The sequence below is a fragment of the Acipenser ruthenus genome, chromosome 31 (assembly GCF_902713425.1).
Source record: "Acipenser ruthenus chromosome 31, fAciRut3.2 maternal haplotype, whole genome shotgun sequence".
Classification (NCBI taxonomy): Eukaryota; Metazoa; Chordata; class Actinopteri; order Acipenseriformes; family Acipenseridae; genus Acipenser; species Acipenser ruthenus.
This window is the reverse complement of record NC_081219.1, coordinates 13167953-13181844: the sequence shown is the minus strand read 5'-3', so window position 1 is coordinate 13181844 and position 13892 is coordinate 13167953. Positions and strand designations below refer to the sequence as shown.

At 50.7% G+C, this 13892-nt stretch overlaps 1 protein-coding gene across 1 annotated transcript in view; it reads left to right on the top strand.

Moving 5' to 3' along the window:
- Nucleotides 1-13892, top strand: part of LOC117396720 (hemicentin-1-like) — a 43567-nt gene that overhangs the window by 18875 nt on the left and 10800 nt on the right. Inside the window, exons 26-53 of the mRNA XM_059005473.1 lie at nucleotides 162-353; nucleotides 1367-1497; nucleotides 1977-2124; nucleotides 2445-2571; nucleotides 2980-3137; nucleotides 3224-3502; nucleotides 3890-4035; nucleotides 4498-4648; nucleotides 5092-5325; nucleotides 5594-5707; nucleotides 5913-6100; nucleotides 6196-6292; nucleotides 6673-6834; nucleotides 7024-7137; nucleotides 7446-7642; nucleotides 7772-7853; nucleotides 7947-8078; nucleotides 8667-8810; nucleotides 9228-9387; nucleotides 9752-9876; nucleotides 10095-10278; nucleotides 10907-11004; nucleotides 11365-11643; nucleotides 12072-12262; nucleotides 12353-12434; nucleotides 12560-12696; nucleotides 13048-13189; nucleotides 13276-13420. Coding sequence (XP_058861456.1) covers nucleotides 162-353; nucleotides 1367-1497; nucleotides 1977-2124; nucleotides 2445-2571; nucleotides 2980-3137; nucleotides 3224-3502; nucleotides 3890-4035; nucleotides 4498-4648; nucleotides 5092-5325; nucleotides 5594-5707; nucleotides 5913-6100; nucleotides 6196-6292; nucleotides 6673-6834; nucleotides 7024-7137; nucleotides 7446-7642; nucleotides 7772-7853; nucleotides 7947-8078; nucleotides 8667-8810; nucleotides 9228-9387; nucleotides 9752-9876; nucleotides 10095-10278; nucleotides 10907-11004; nucleotides 11365-11643; nucleotides 12072-12262; nucleotides 12353-12434; nucleotides 12560-12696; nucleotides 13048-13189; nucleotides 13276-13420 — 4339 coding nt within the window. The remainder of the gene's footprint in view (nucleotides 1-161; nucleotides 354-1366; nucleotides 1498-1976; nucleotides 2125-2444; nucleotides 2572-2979; nucleotides 3138-3223; nucleotides 3503-3889; nucleotides 4036-4497; nucleotides 4649-5091; nucleotides 5326-5593; nucleotides 5708-5912; nucleotides 6101-6195; nucleotides 6293-6672; nucleotides 6835-7023; nucleotides 7138-7445; nucleotides 7643-7771; nucleotides 7854-7946; nucleotides 8079-8666; nucleotides 8811-9227; nucleotides 9388-9751; nucleotides 9877-10094; nucleotides 10279-10906; nucleotides 11005-11364; nucleotides 11644-12071; nucleotides 12263-12352; nucleotides 12435-12559; nucleotides 12697-13047; nucleotides 13190-13275; nucleotides 13421-13892) is intronic.

Genomic DNA, 13892 nt, shown 5'->3' with positions numbered 1-13892 from the left:
TATATTGACGGTTGTAAATGTAATCTATCTGTAAACTAAGAGAAGCAGGTGTTTTTTTCGCACATAGATGCATGCATTTGCTGATTGGCGCCACAGTGTAATAGAGCTTCCTCATTGGCTCAGTGCCTTTCTGACTCTTTTGCCCCGCCCTCTCCCTACAGGTTCACCCACCCCTGCGGTACGCTGGTTTAAAAACGGACTGGAGCTGTCCGACAGCCAATCAGGACTCTCCACTCGGGAGGACGGATCCCTCGTGATTGGCTCAGCCAAAACCAGTCACAGCGGAGAGTACAAATGCATAGCGACCAATGAGGCGGGGTCTGCCGAGAGGAGAAGCAGGCTGAGTGTGAACGGTGAGGAAGGGGGGTGGGGTGGGGTGGGGCAGGGGCGGGCTGTCTTCACTATCATTGCATTCAGTGGCAACTCTTAACCGGAACAATGGTTTTAGGGAAACACAAATGTATGCAGAGCAGGTTTGGGAGGCAATCTTAATCTAATAATGCACTTACTTACCTGTACTGGTAAATCTAAAGGCAGTGTGTGAATGCTCATTCTCACAGATCCACTGGAATCTCATGCTGTGGAATTAAAACTCGCAAGTTCTGGCAGGTTTGTTTTTTTTACTAGAAGAACAAAGGGTGCTTGTTTGAAGTCAGTGACTGAGTGATGAAGTCCTGAAGCTAGTTAATGGTGAGGTCACTGTGAAGGACTGGGGTCAGAAATAGGCTTGCTTTGAACAGTGAGGAAGGAATCTCTCTCTCTCTCTCTCTCTCCACTCCTCCCTCTCTCTTTAATTGTTATCTTTTTTTTTACTGCTTCCTCGTTTCAGCTGTCTCGCTCTTTTTACAATCTCTTTGAACCTTCTGCTTTCTGTTCTCCTCTATCCCTCCTCCTTTCTAGTTTTCTCTTCTTTCTCTCCTCACTCCCCAGCCCCTTCTGCCTCTGTTTATAAAAATATATTACTGAAAACTACTTCATATAATCAACAGAAAAAAAAAATGTAGATAAGTTTTCCATTCTGTGAGCAATTCTCAATGCACAATGAAGTATGTTTTGCAGTTTAAAATAATCAAATGGCGTTGCTTCAGTAGTTTTAACAAAGCAGTTCTTTCATTTAGTATAGGTAGGGCTTCATCCCATTTCTCTTTCATTTCTGTTCGCATTCCTCCTCACCATCCTCCTCCTCCTCCTCCTCCTCCTCCTCTCTGTCTCTATTCTCTTTCTCTCCCCCTTTTCCCTCCCCTCTGCCCAACAGCACTGCAGCCTCCTATATTACACTACAGTGTATCCCGCAGCATACTAGATGAACCTGGGTGTTTTGGGTGGTTTCTATAGTATTGTTTTACATGCCTTTCTCCTCCGTCAGTCCCTCCAGAGATCCAGGAGGATGGGCAGCCCTTGAACCGGACCGTCTCCCTCCACCAGTCCCTGACCCTGGGCTGCGAGGCCTCGGGGACCCCCTCCCCAGACATCACCTGGCTCAAGGATGGCCAACCAGTAAGGCTCAGCTCTTATCCCTGCCAGGCCAATCAAACAAGCCAGAGCTGGCAGCACAGTGCCACCTAGTGGACATGCACAGCACAGCTGCTTTTCTCCTCATACATTTTATTAAAACACAGATAAGATTTATACATTTTCTGACCTCCAAGAAAATCTCTTTACGACGCGGTCCCCTATACATGTTGTACGTACATGGTCCTCTCGCGCTCCCCTGTCCTTTCTACATACGTTCTTTCAGATTTCTGAATAGCCTCCAGAATTGAAGCAATAATTAAACCCCACAATAAATTTGGTCAGAATGTAACCTCTGGAAAAATATTAACTTTGTTCATATAATGGTATACCTTACATCATCTATGAAGCATCAAGAATGACACCTTGGATGAGCTGTATACCCCTTACTATAACACACACAGGGAAAGAATGCGGCCGCTGTTTATATTTATATTTGAGGAATTCCTTTCCTTTGTCTCCAGATTCCGGAGTCCTCTGGGATTTGGATGCGGAATGGGGGCGGGACTCTCCGAATCCTCCGGGTCCGAATGGAAGACGCGGGGCGGTACTCCTGCAGAGCTGCCAGCAAGGCCGGGGAAGCAGAGAGGCGCTTCCACGTGAGGGTGCAAGGTGCGGGTTGGAACGGAGAACGTTTTCAAGAGCCCCGTTAGAGGATTACATCCAGAGCCTTTGCTCCAGCGTGTGTACAAGTAAACGCTGTGATGACACATTGTAACTGTCCAAAAAAAACAAATACATTATCAATCTCTTATGAGTTATGATGAGTCCAGACACAGAACATTATGAACACATTTTGCATCTGGGCTGCTCCAGTAGAATAACAACGAGGAATAACACACTCCCACGACTGCAGCTCCTGGGCTCCGGTGTTATCTGTTTAGCCTTTGATGATCCTGGCATACTTGACTCAACGCCATCTCTCTCCCCAGCTCCTCCGGTGATCTCCAGGACGGGAGGCACCCAGGACTTGTCTGTGACGATCGGCCAGGAAGTGGAGTTCCACTGTCGGGTCAGCGGGCTTCCCCTTCCCCTCATCGAGTGGAGCAAGGATGGAGAGTGAGTGTGAAAGCTAGCGAGCAGGATGGGGCGCGTCAGTGTCCCCTCTAAATGGCAACCTGATCACTAAAGGGGAACCAGATGGTTATCAATTTGCAGGCTGTTTCAGGTGTAGGTGCACATCTCTCAGTGTCTGAGATAATTGATCCAATCTGTCATTTTTAATGTAGAATTTACAATAAGAGTCCTGTTCTTTGCATGGAGAAAGATCCATGTTAATATAAAGCATTAGGGTTCCATTTAATGCACAGTGTAAATACTGGCATACTATAACTCTGGGAATTATATGACCAAGTAGTTTGGTTATATTTTTGTTTTTCTCTTCATTCAAGACTGGAAATGCCTATGTTGCCCGTTCTTCTAGTTTGATCTCTCTCTCTCTTTCTGCCCCCCACCCCCTCTCCGCAGGGTGCTGTCCCGCCAGGGTGACCCCCACGTGCTGTTCTCCGAGCAGGGTCAGGTGATGAAGGTGAAATCGGCCCGACTGAGGGACCAGGGCAGGTACCAGTGTCTGGCCATCAACGCGGCTGGAAAGCAGGCCAGGGACTTCAGACTCACTGTGCACGGTAATTCATTCAAAAAACAAGAACTGAAAAGGGTCAGTTAACCCCAACTCTTCAGAAACGGATTCTAATCAAACTCTGATCCCCAGCCCCTCCCAGTATCCGCGGAGACGGCGAGAGGTCGGAGGTGTCAGTGGTGCAGGGCAATCCCACAGTCCTCTCCTGCGAGGCTGAGGGAATGCCTGCCCCCAGCATCACCTGGCTGAAGGAGGGCCGTCCAATCGTGTCGAGCGCTCGGGTGAGCTATGGTGACGGGGGGCGGGCACTGCTGCTGGGGGCGGTCCGGGACGATGACGCAGGACTCTACACCTGCCGCGCCTCCAACTCCGCGGGGTCCTCTGAGAGGAGCTACTCACTCAGGGTGCTGGGTAAGCAGGGCAGTGCAGGGGGGAAGGCAATACAGAGCAAAGGTTCGCTTTGTTGAAGTAAGTAATGGTGATCTCAACTTCGCACCCAGTGAACATTACTCCACAGTAGGGGTGTCCAATCACAGCCACTCCAGGGTTAACAGGTAAAATGAGACAATTAACTACTTCAGGAGGTTTGATTGTTTCGATTAAAGAACAGGGTTGGAACAAAGACCGGGAGCATATAGGTAAGAAGCTCAGGTGTGTCTTATTAAACTCCTAGTAATGGATCAAACTGCTGTGCAACAGGAGTCTTATTTCCATCCCTGCTGAATGGAGATCATCTGCTTTCCCTTGCATTCTCAGCTGGGGCCTCTCCGGGGTTTCATGGCGTTTCTCTTCTCTCAGTCCCTCCCCAGATCGAGGGTGACGAGTCGGGGGCGCCGAGTGCCGGTTCCAGGGAGGTGAAGGTGCGGGTCAACTCCTTGCTCTCCCTGTCCTGCCAGTCCAGAGCCTTCCCAGCCCCCACCACACAGTGGTACAAGGAGGGCCAGGTGAGAGCCAGGCCTGCGTCTCGGGGCACCGCGTCGTCCCGTCTTCTATTGGGCTGATCCCGTGCACAACATCACAAGGCACTTGACTCTTTTTAATAGGCCCAACCCAAAGGTTATGAAAATCTAACATCCAACAGTGTTAGGCTCTGTAGTTTATTTTAGTGTGTTACGATGTGACTCAGGAAAAGGGGGTTCATATTTTAATAATTTAAACAGTGGCGGTGTTTAGACCCACAGCCGTTCAGATTGTTGGATAGAGCCGTCTATATGTTTCATAGCGACACTCAATCAAGCTTGCTTTAAATAAAGTGTCTAGAGAACGCTAGCAGGAGTCCTTTCCTCTTTTGCTGAAGCAGTCGTGCCTGGGGTGTGCCTGTGAGTTTGATTCAGTTGCGCAGTCTGCCTTTCCGATTTGAATTCGCTCCGTTTTGAAATCCCTGCTGTGTTTCTGTTGCGGTTCAGCGTGTGGAGAGCGCCCCCGGTGTTCATATCGAGGATGACGGGCGGTCCCTGAGGATGGAGAACGCGCAGCTCTCCGACGGGGGGCGCTACACCTGCGTGGCGTCCAACACAGCGGGGGAGGATAGGAGGGACTTCCACGTCAGCATTCAGGGTCAGAGTCCCACTCTTTTCACTCCACTCTATTCCTATTCTTTATAAAGTGAGGTCCCGTAAATTCACAGGGACAGACGTTTCTTCAGGTTGGCCACGAACACATCCAAAACTAAATGGCAATCGCAATTGAATTATTATTTTATGCAACAAGCATTCTTCTTGCATTGAATGACTGTTTCATGCTCAAAGCTGCTGCATGATTTTTAAATTTTGGCATCTATGTCATTAAAATCCAACATATGACTCGTGCGTTATTCGACTTACACATCAAAAAAAATATTAAAATCTGTCAATTAGTGAAGGTGCCTTTTACAGTAAAGTATAGTGCATGACACTAACAGTGAATCACCCCAATTGGTGGATATTGTAATCACAGAATGGGGCGGGCGCTCTGTATTTCTGAACTGTTGCTGTATTGTGTGATGTCTGTCTGCTCCACAGTGCCCCCGGTGTTTCAGCGGGTGAACGGCGGGCCGGCAGCCTGGGAGCTGGGTGAACGGGAGGAGGAGGAGGAGGAGGAGGAGGAGGAGGAGGAGATGACAGACCTGCGTGAGGTGGTGCTCAGCAGCCCGGTGTCCCTGTCCTGCGAGAGCAACGCCATCCCTCCACCGCGGCTGAGCTGGCACCGCGACGGCAAGGAGATCTCCAACAACGACCGCGTGCGGCTGCTGCCGGGTGAGGGGCGGGGCCTGTAATGCATCCCTTTTTTTTGCATAGCACACAGCGCCACCAGTGGCCAATTATTGCACCTGCCGATTCTACTTCATTAATGCACCAGGGATCTTATGCAATAATTGTTTGGAGTGGATCGCTTTGAGAAGCTTAGAGAATTTCCCTCAGGTGGTCAAATGCTGTAAATGCATTGTGCTGCACGCTGCTGCTGCTGCTGCTGTGCTCTTGCCATTGCTCATCAATCCTGTTCTTACCTCCTCTCTCTCTCCAGGGGGGCACGTCCTGCAGATCCCCAGGGTGCGAGTGGAGGATGCTGGCAGATACACGTGCCAGGCGGTGAACGAGGCCGGCGAGGACAGGATGCACTATGAGCTGGTGGTGCTGGGTAGGTCGCCCGCGTAGACTGGGGCCTCATCGCTGAACTGGGAAGTGACCCGCTGACTTTTTATGATGTTTACTGTCATTCAGAGTGTTTTTTGAAACGTGTTGCCTAGATATGAAGTTTTATTACAAGTTGAAGCCTTGCTTCAGTGTGATACCTTTTCCTGAGCCCTGGCCAGCTGTTTAGTCACGGCTTCCTTTTCACCCAGTGCCCCCGGAGATCCACGACGAGGCTGGGGAGTTTGTGGAGGAGGTAGGGGTCGTCGTGAACAGCACGGCCCAGCTGAGGTGCAAGGTCTCCGGGAGCCCCGCGCCGGCGATCTCCTGGCTCAAGGACGGCCTGCCTCTCTACAACAGCCCCAGACACCAGATCCTGGAGGAGGGCATGCTGCTTCAGGTGAGGGGCGGGGAGCTGAGGTCAACGACTGGGGGAGAGGAGGGAGAGGAGTCGCCGTGGATTTAGAAATAATTTTGGTTGGGATTGCTTTCCAGATGACTGCAGTGCAGCTGACTGATACGGCTGCATACGTGTGTCTGGCAGAAAACAAGGTGGGCTCCACGGAGAGGCTGTACAGTGTGACAGTGCAAGGTGAGTTCTCAAACCCACACGCTGTGTATTATGCAAGGGATTGTAATAAGCCTCCCATTGCAAAGCAGATCATAGCGTAGACTCATGAACTATATCAGTCCCGGGTGAGTCCCTTGCCTGCTGCTGGTTGTAGGCTGTGCACAGGAACTTCCATTGCATAGCAGTTTGAGTCACATTGGCAGCTTAGTTAGGCAAAGAGAGAACAAGCTCAGCTGAAGAGGGCTGAAGAACACGTGTACTATATAGCTTGGTCGTTTCGGTCTAGTTTTGTCAAATTAGCTGGTGTTTAGCTCCTTCAAAAGACAGGAGATAATTAAAGACTGGAGGAAAGTCTTGTGGGATATGGTCCGTTTTATATACCCTTTTGTTCCCTCGCCCAGTTCCGCCGAGGATCGTGGGATTGAACCCGGATAAAGCCAGCGTTCTGGAGGGTCACATGGTCTCTCTGATGTGTGATGTACAGGCGTACCCCTCCCCCGAGATCACATGGTCCAGAGAAGGGCGCCCGCTGGAGTTCAGCACAGGCATGCACATCCTACCAGGTACTGTGCAGGCTTCTCCAATCAAATCTACTGGTTCTGTTTGTGCGTTGGTTATACATGAATCACTTCCCCACCTCATCCAGTGTAATCAAGCTCTGATCCTGTGTGTTCATGTGTGTCGTCAGTGCCGTGTCGCTGTGTGTTTTTTTTTTCCCTGTGTTTTCAGTCTGGCTCTTTCCTGCTCCCCAGGTGGTCAGATGCTCCAGATCTCCAGAGCAAGGCTCTCCGACGCAGGACGGTACGAGTGCACAGCGATAAACCCGGCGGGACAAGACCAGAAACACATCGAGCTCAGCGTTTACGGTGAGACTGCATCCACGAGGGAGACTCGGCGCTAGGGAGGTGTGGAGCAATCCGAATGAAAGGCAGAACCTACCAGGTTGTGAGCATTGGGGACTGTGTGCTTTCCGTGATCAGCACGGTCCTTTTCCAGTTTTCGATTATATTCACATGTCCAGCAGGTGGCGTCGCTGTATATACTTTCAATGCCCATCTTAAAAGTGTATAAGTTGTCATGACGCATAGTGACCAGTCTTAAAGTTAGAGCCTTCTTATTGAATAAGGCAGAGACTGCTCTTTTTTAGCCGCTCCTCTTGCCCCTCCCATTGCAGCCCCACCCACCCTGAAGCCCCGCCCCAGCCCTGATCAAGACGTTCTGAATCCCAGTGCCGGAGCTTCGATCACCCTACACTGTGAAGCAGAGGGTGTGCCCGAACCCGAAGTCACCTGGTACAGGAACGGGCTGCAGCTGGAGCCAGGAAATGGGCTGCAGACATCGCAGCACGGGCTAGAGATCCAGGAAGTGCAGGTACCTCTATCTATCTCTGTCTGTCTCTCCCTGTCTGTCTGTCTAGTCTCAATCCTGTGTATTCTCATGAGCTCTGCCTCCACGATCCTCAAACCTCTTCTCACGTCTGCTGCTGGTTGACATCTCCAGGTTGTCGACAGTGGACTCTACACCTGCAGGGTCTCCAATCTCGCTGGACAAGTGGACAGGACCTTCCGGCTGAGCGTGCGCGGTGAGAGCCTTCTCTTTCGCGCTCATGCTTTGTGGCGATCGCTCATCCCTGGCGGGCCACACTTTACACACGTTGTTGTTGTTTTTCCCCCAGTCCCTCCTGCTGTCGACGAGCCCTTCCAGCAGAGCCTCAATCGAACCCTGGGCACTCCCATCACCCTCCTCTGCGAGGCCACAGGGGTCCCGCCCCCCAGCATCACCTGGCTGAAGGATGGCACCCCCATTGGTAAGAGCAGAGTATGACAATGGTTTTTACCAATCCCATGGCTCAAGAGGGATTCATTACAGTTCATGTCATTTTAAATAATATAGATAAGGGTGTTCCTTGTTACGGCACCCTTTTCACAAATCCGTTTTCAGGAATATTTGGTAAATGACTGTTTTTTTTTTTATTATATCTCATTAATTAAATGAAGTTTGCAGGTCCTGAAACCTGTTTTTTTTAACTGTTTCCAAGAGGGTTAGAAGTTTATTCTTATTGATCAAAGCACTGTTAAAGAGAATCCTTTATAGCTTCCCCACGGTTTTTATATTGATTTGTGCATTAGAATCACTTTGATTCACAGATTATAGCACTTACAGAATTCCTTGGGGGTAGTCTGCAGGTCATATTCATCCACCTTCATCCATGAGTGTAAACTGTACAAACACCTCAAGTAGACAGCCTAAGTCAAGTAGATACATGTTTGCCTTCTTGACTTTGAAGGTTTCTCTTGCTGTTCGGTGTTATTATATCCCTGACGCTGACACAGCGACGTCTATCCTCGTTGTTAAATAAGCAGGCCGCTCAAGCTGTGTTTCCTGTGCTCCTCAGAGAACAATGCGGAGTGGCGCTGGATGTCTGGAGGCAGCAGGCTGGAGCTGGGCCCAGTGCAGCTCTCCCACGCTGGGATCTACACCTGCCTGGCCAGGAACACGGAGGGAGAGACACGGCGGCACTACACTCTCGCTGTGCAAGGTACCTTTCACACACATCCGTCCACCCCTTGTTTGTGCAATGCCAGCGGTCAACGCAAAGATTTCTTCAGTTCTGGTTCTAAACTCCAATTCAGGTCAAACCTAAGGGAAACTACAGTTTGTATCAGTAGGCTTGTACCAGATGGAAATGACGTCACCTTAGGATTAGTTATGCTGTTCAATTATTCTTGCTGTATATAACATGTTATAATATATAGTTGGGTAATGAGGCAAAGTCTTTGACTAGCTCCTTCTTCAGTGTACAGTACACTGCAGGTGCCACTAGCTGAAACGTTGGTGTGCTTGACTGATGGTTTCTGATCGAGTGTTTTAAAGTGACGGAAGGCTCCTAGCTTTGCACCACACTGAATATACGGTCAGCTGGACAGACCCAGTGTGATTGTTCTCTGGTCCGCAGTGCCCCCCAGCATCGTGGGCTCCAGCCTGGCCACAGACCTCAGCGCGGCAGCCAGCGAGGATGTGACCTTGGAGTGCCTGGTGAGGGGCTCCCCCAAACCGGAAGTGACCTGGCTGAAAGATGGGGCTCCCCTGGCCCTGACTGACCCCCAGCACCTCCAGTGAGTACTGCAGACCTCCGCTGCCTTCTTATAGCATTATCAGGGTCTTCCCACCACTGTCACCCTGTTTTGCCAACCAAAGTCTTGGACTACCTTACCTAAAATAACATTAGGAAGTCCCAGATTACTGCTAATCAAGGTCTGTGAAACCAGTTTTATTTTCCTATCACAAAAGATGAGTGTTGAATGTTGGGCTTTACTGCAATGGAAGAGTAAACTGAGCTGCAGTGCTTGAACAATATTGAGAAGCGCAATTATATGAGATTCGTTTTATCAAAAGTAGCTTCCCACTGGGGTTAATTCACATTGCTAATTATTCGGGGATGTTAACGAGCCCCCCCCCCCCCCTCCCGTTTCCCCTCAGGCTGTCCCAGGATGGGGGCTCACTCAGGATCCTGGGGCTCCGTCCTGCAGACTCTGGGATGTACAGCTGCCTGGCTGAGAACAGCGCTGGCCAAGAGACCAAGATCTACACCCTCACTGTGCTGGGTGAGTGTGCGTGCCTGTCTGCCTGCCTGTCTGTCTGTCTGTCTGTCTGCCTGTCTGTCTGTCTCTCCAACACTGTGGCTAATCTGCAGCCTCTTTACCGTTCTGCACTCCGATTATAAAATTCCAAAATATCCCTGTGCGTAAGACTGATCTGTTTCCCAGGGCTTCTCATATCCAATGCTTTTTGAATGTAATTGAATGTTCGCTGTGTGTTGCAGTGCCCCCTTCAGTGGGCAGTGTCCCTGCAGAACCAGAGGAGGTGACCGCAGTCCAGGGTGGATCGGTCAGCCTCGAGTGCCGGGCCACAGGGACCCCCCCTCCGCAGATCAGCTGGCTGAAGAACGGGCTGCCCCTGCCCCTCTCCCCCCGGACACAGCTCCTCTCTGCGGGCACGCTGCTCAGGTCTGTGCCCCCTCCTCACCCAGCTCATCCAGTTATATAAACACAGTGCAAAGTGCATGTTTCAAGATCAGTAAATAACTAGGTCTATCATGGGAAGGTGTGCTTGTCTAATAGAAGGTTTATCTTGGGAAGGTGTGCTTGTCTATTGGAAGGTCTATCATGGGAAGGTGTGCTTGTCTAATGGAAGGTCTATCATGTTAAGGTGTGCTTCTCTAATGGAAGGTCTATCATGGGAAGGTGTGCTTCTCTAGAAGGTCTATCATGGGAAGGTGTGCTTGTCTAATGGAAGGTCTATCATGGGAAGGTGTGCTTCTCTAATGGAAGGTCTATCATGTGAAGGTGTGCTTCTCTAATGGAAGGTCTATCATGTGAAGGTGTGCTTCTGTAATGGAAGGTCTATCATGTGAAGGTGTGCTTCTCTAATGGAAGGTCTATCATGTGAAGGTGTGCTTCTCTAATGGAAGGTCTATCATGGGAAGGTGTGCTTCTCTAATGGAAGGTCTATCATGGGAAGGTGTGCTTGTCTAATGGAAGGTCTATCATGGGAAGGTATGCTTCTCAAATGGAAGGTCTATCATGGGAAGGTGTGCTTCTCTAATGGAAGGTCTCTCCTGTCTTGTGTTCCCAGGCTCTCCCAGGCTCAGATCCCTGACTCGGGGGTCTACACCTGTGTGGCGAGGAGCCGGGCTGGGGCAGCAGAGCTCAGCTACAGCCTGCAGGTGCAGGGTAGGTGCAGCTGTGAACTGGGTCCCCATTTACATGTGGATCTGCAACTTTAAAAACCCATTTGTGAAACACAAAGTCAATAGTTTGCATTTTATTTTCCATTTGTAGAATTGTTTTCTTGACATCTATTTGTTTCCCTTCATCGGAATTCTTACTTCTGTCCCAGTAACCCATTTCTCTCTTTCCCAACTTCTGACCCCTGTCCTCCCTCTCATTCCACTTCTCTCTTCTCCCTCCCCCCACTCCTCCCCTTTTCTCTCTCCCAACCCTCTCTCATTGCCCCTCTTGTCCTCCCCCCCTTTCTCTCAACACTATTCCCCCACCTCACCCTGGATCCTCTTCCCCCTTCTCGTTTCTCAGTCCCCCCCGCGGTGGAGCGCACGGAGCCCCCGGAGCAGGTGACGGTGGTGAGTGGCTCTTCGGTGACGTTTACCTGCGAGGCCCGCGGCGTGCCCCCGCCCAGCCTGTCCTGGTTCAAGGACAGCCAGTCCCTGTCGCTGCACCGGAACCTGCTCTCCGACGGGCACGAGACCCGGCTGCACCTCCCCGCGGTCTCCCTGCCAGACTCCGGGCTGTACGCCTGCATTGCTGCCAACCAGGCGGGCCGGAGCACCAAGCACTTCAATCTCACTGTGCTGGGTGAGCCACCAAGCCTAGAGAGCTCCCCGCACTGGGGAGAGGGGTTCTTAATGTAGTTCAACCAACGTCAGAAGATATACGAGTAAACTGGGCTGGACCGTGAAAGACTTATTCTAAATAGTCAGAGTGCATTTCTTTCTGATAGAAAAAAAAACACCAAAAGCACAGTGGGATCTATTTGAACTTTTATTTCATTCTTTAAAACTGATATTCTTGAAATAGTTAAAGCTCTTTGAATAGGGCCGGTTGTCTCCAAACTATCTCGTTCACAGTAACTCATTTCATTTGGGCAGTGGCACCTACTCTGTAGCCAGTGAACTGTAATCAAGTTAATGGCTTGATCACCTGATTACATCACTGTTGAGCCGAGGGCTTGTCCGTCTTGTGAATCACACAAAGTCCCCTAACACCTTGATTTCTGATGTCAGAACCTCCCAAGATCTCCTCCAGTGGATCTCCACAGGAAGTGTCCGTCGCCCTCCACAGCTCTCTGGAGCTGGAGTGCATCGCCATCGGAACTCCCCCTCCCCGAATCAGCTGGCTGAAAGATGGGCGCCGCCTGGAGAGAGACGGGGTCCTCCACAGACAGGGGGAGCTGCTGAGGATCCACAGGGTGCAGGTAAGGGCCTTCAGGAAAGAGGTTGTAGGGGGACAGTGCCATAGCGTAATCTGTACTGACCGGTCAGACTTGCCTCTTGTTTCTCCTCAGGTTGAGGACGCCGGACTCTACACCTGTCTGGCCAGCAGCAAAGCTGGGGAGGATGGGAGAAACCACTGGGTCCAAATTCAAGGTAACAGTCAGCCTCTTTCTTGGAAATTAGCCCATGTTTGAAAAGTAGTCCTGTTTTTGTCCTTTGCACATATCCTGCTAATACTGACTGTTGGGAGCTGATTCCACCCCTTTTCTCTGTCTTAGTTCCTCCCAATATCCTGGGCTCCAGTGATTCCAAGTCCATCACTGCGCTGGCAAACGGACAACTTACCCTGGAGTGCCAGTCTGACACTGATCCCCCACCTGCCATTCAGTGGTTCAAGGATGATATCGCCCTGCAGGTGAGTGAAGACGTCAGGCAGGCAAGTATGAAAGAACCTAAGAAAATTAACGAACGAGAGGAGGCCATTCGGAACATCAGTGCTCGGTTCCTGTTGGCAGATTGATCTCAAAGCGTCGTCAAGCCGGGTCTTAAAGGATCACAATGATTGAGCATCGACAGCATAGCTTGGTAACCCCATTCTCGTACCCCCTGTCCCAGGAGTGTCTCCACTTATACAGGACCCGTGAAAGAATACCTTGCTATAGTTCTGTTTGGATTTGTGCCGTGCTCAGTGATCATCAGTCTGCCTGACTGTGGATGGATGGATGGATGGTGCACTGTTTGTTGATGCCCCTGTGCTTGCATGTAGATGGACGCTCGTGTCCAGAGCCTTGCGGGCGGTCAGTTCCTGGAGATCCAGGAGGTCAGTCCCTCGGACAGCGGTCAGTACAGCTGCGTGGCCACCAACATCGCTGGGAGCAGCAGCCTGGTGTTCCTCGTCTCTGTGCACGGTCAGTGTGTGTTTGTGTGTGCGCTCGTGTCTCTCTTGTGAAAACCGTCTTCACAATCTAACTGCCTGTTTTCCTGCACGGTGCAGTTGCACCGTTGATTAAGGCTGGCTCCTCATTGGTCGCAGCGAATGTCAATCAGCCAGCTCTGCTGCCCTGTGAGGTGGAAGGATCTCCCTCCCCCACGGTCACATGGAGGAAAGATGGCAGCCCGATATCCCACAAGCACACAAGGTAAGAGGAAGACAGGGCGTCCCCTGGTAGCCAAGCTAGCTGCAGTGTAGCCTCTATGGGACATAGAAACCTCCTACTATCACACCACAGTGTAATGATGCTCTGAGGACCGCGCCGTTTCATATAGGGAGGTTCCGAGGAAGTACGTGTCATTGTGAACATCACACAGCCATCCACACTGCCATAGAGAACATCACACAGCCATCCACACTGCCATAGAGAACATCACACAGCCATCCACACTGCCATAGAGAACATCACACAGCCATCCACACTGCCCAACCAGAGGCTTGGTGGTCCAGTGGTTAAAGAAAGGGGCTGTTACCAGGAGGTTGTCGGTTCAAGCCTGCCTCGCTGTATGTAACTCTGAGCAAGCCACTTAGCCTCCTTGTGCTCCGTCTTTCGGATGAGACATAAAACCGAGGTCCTATTGTAAGTGACTCTGTATAAAAGCGTCTGCTAAATGACCAAT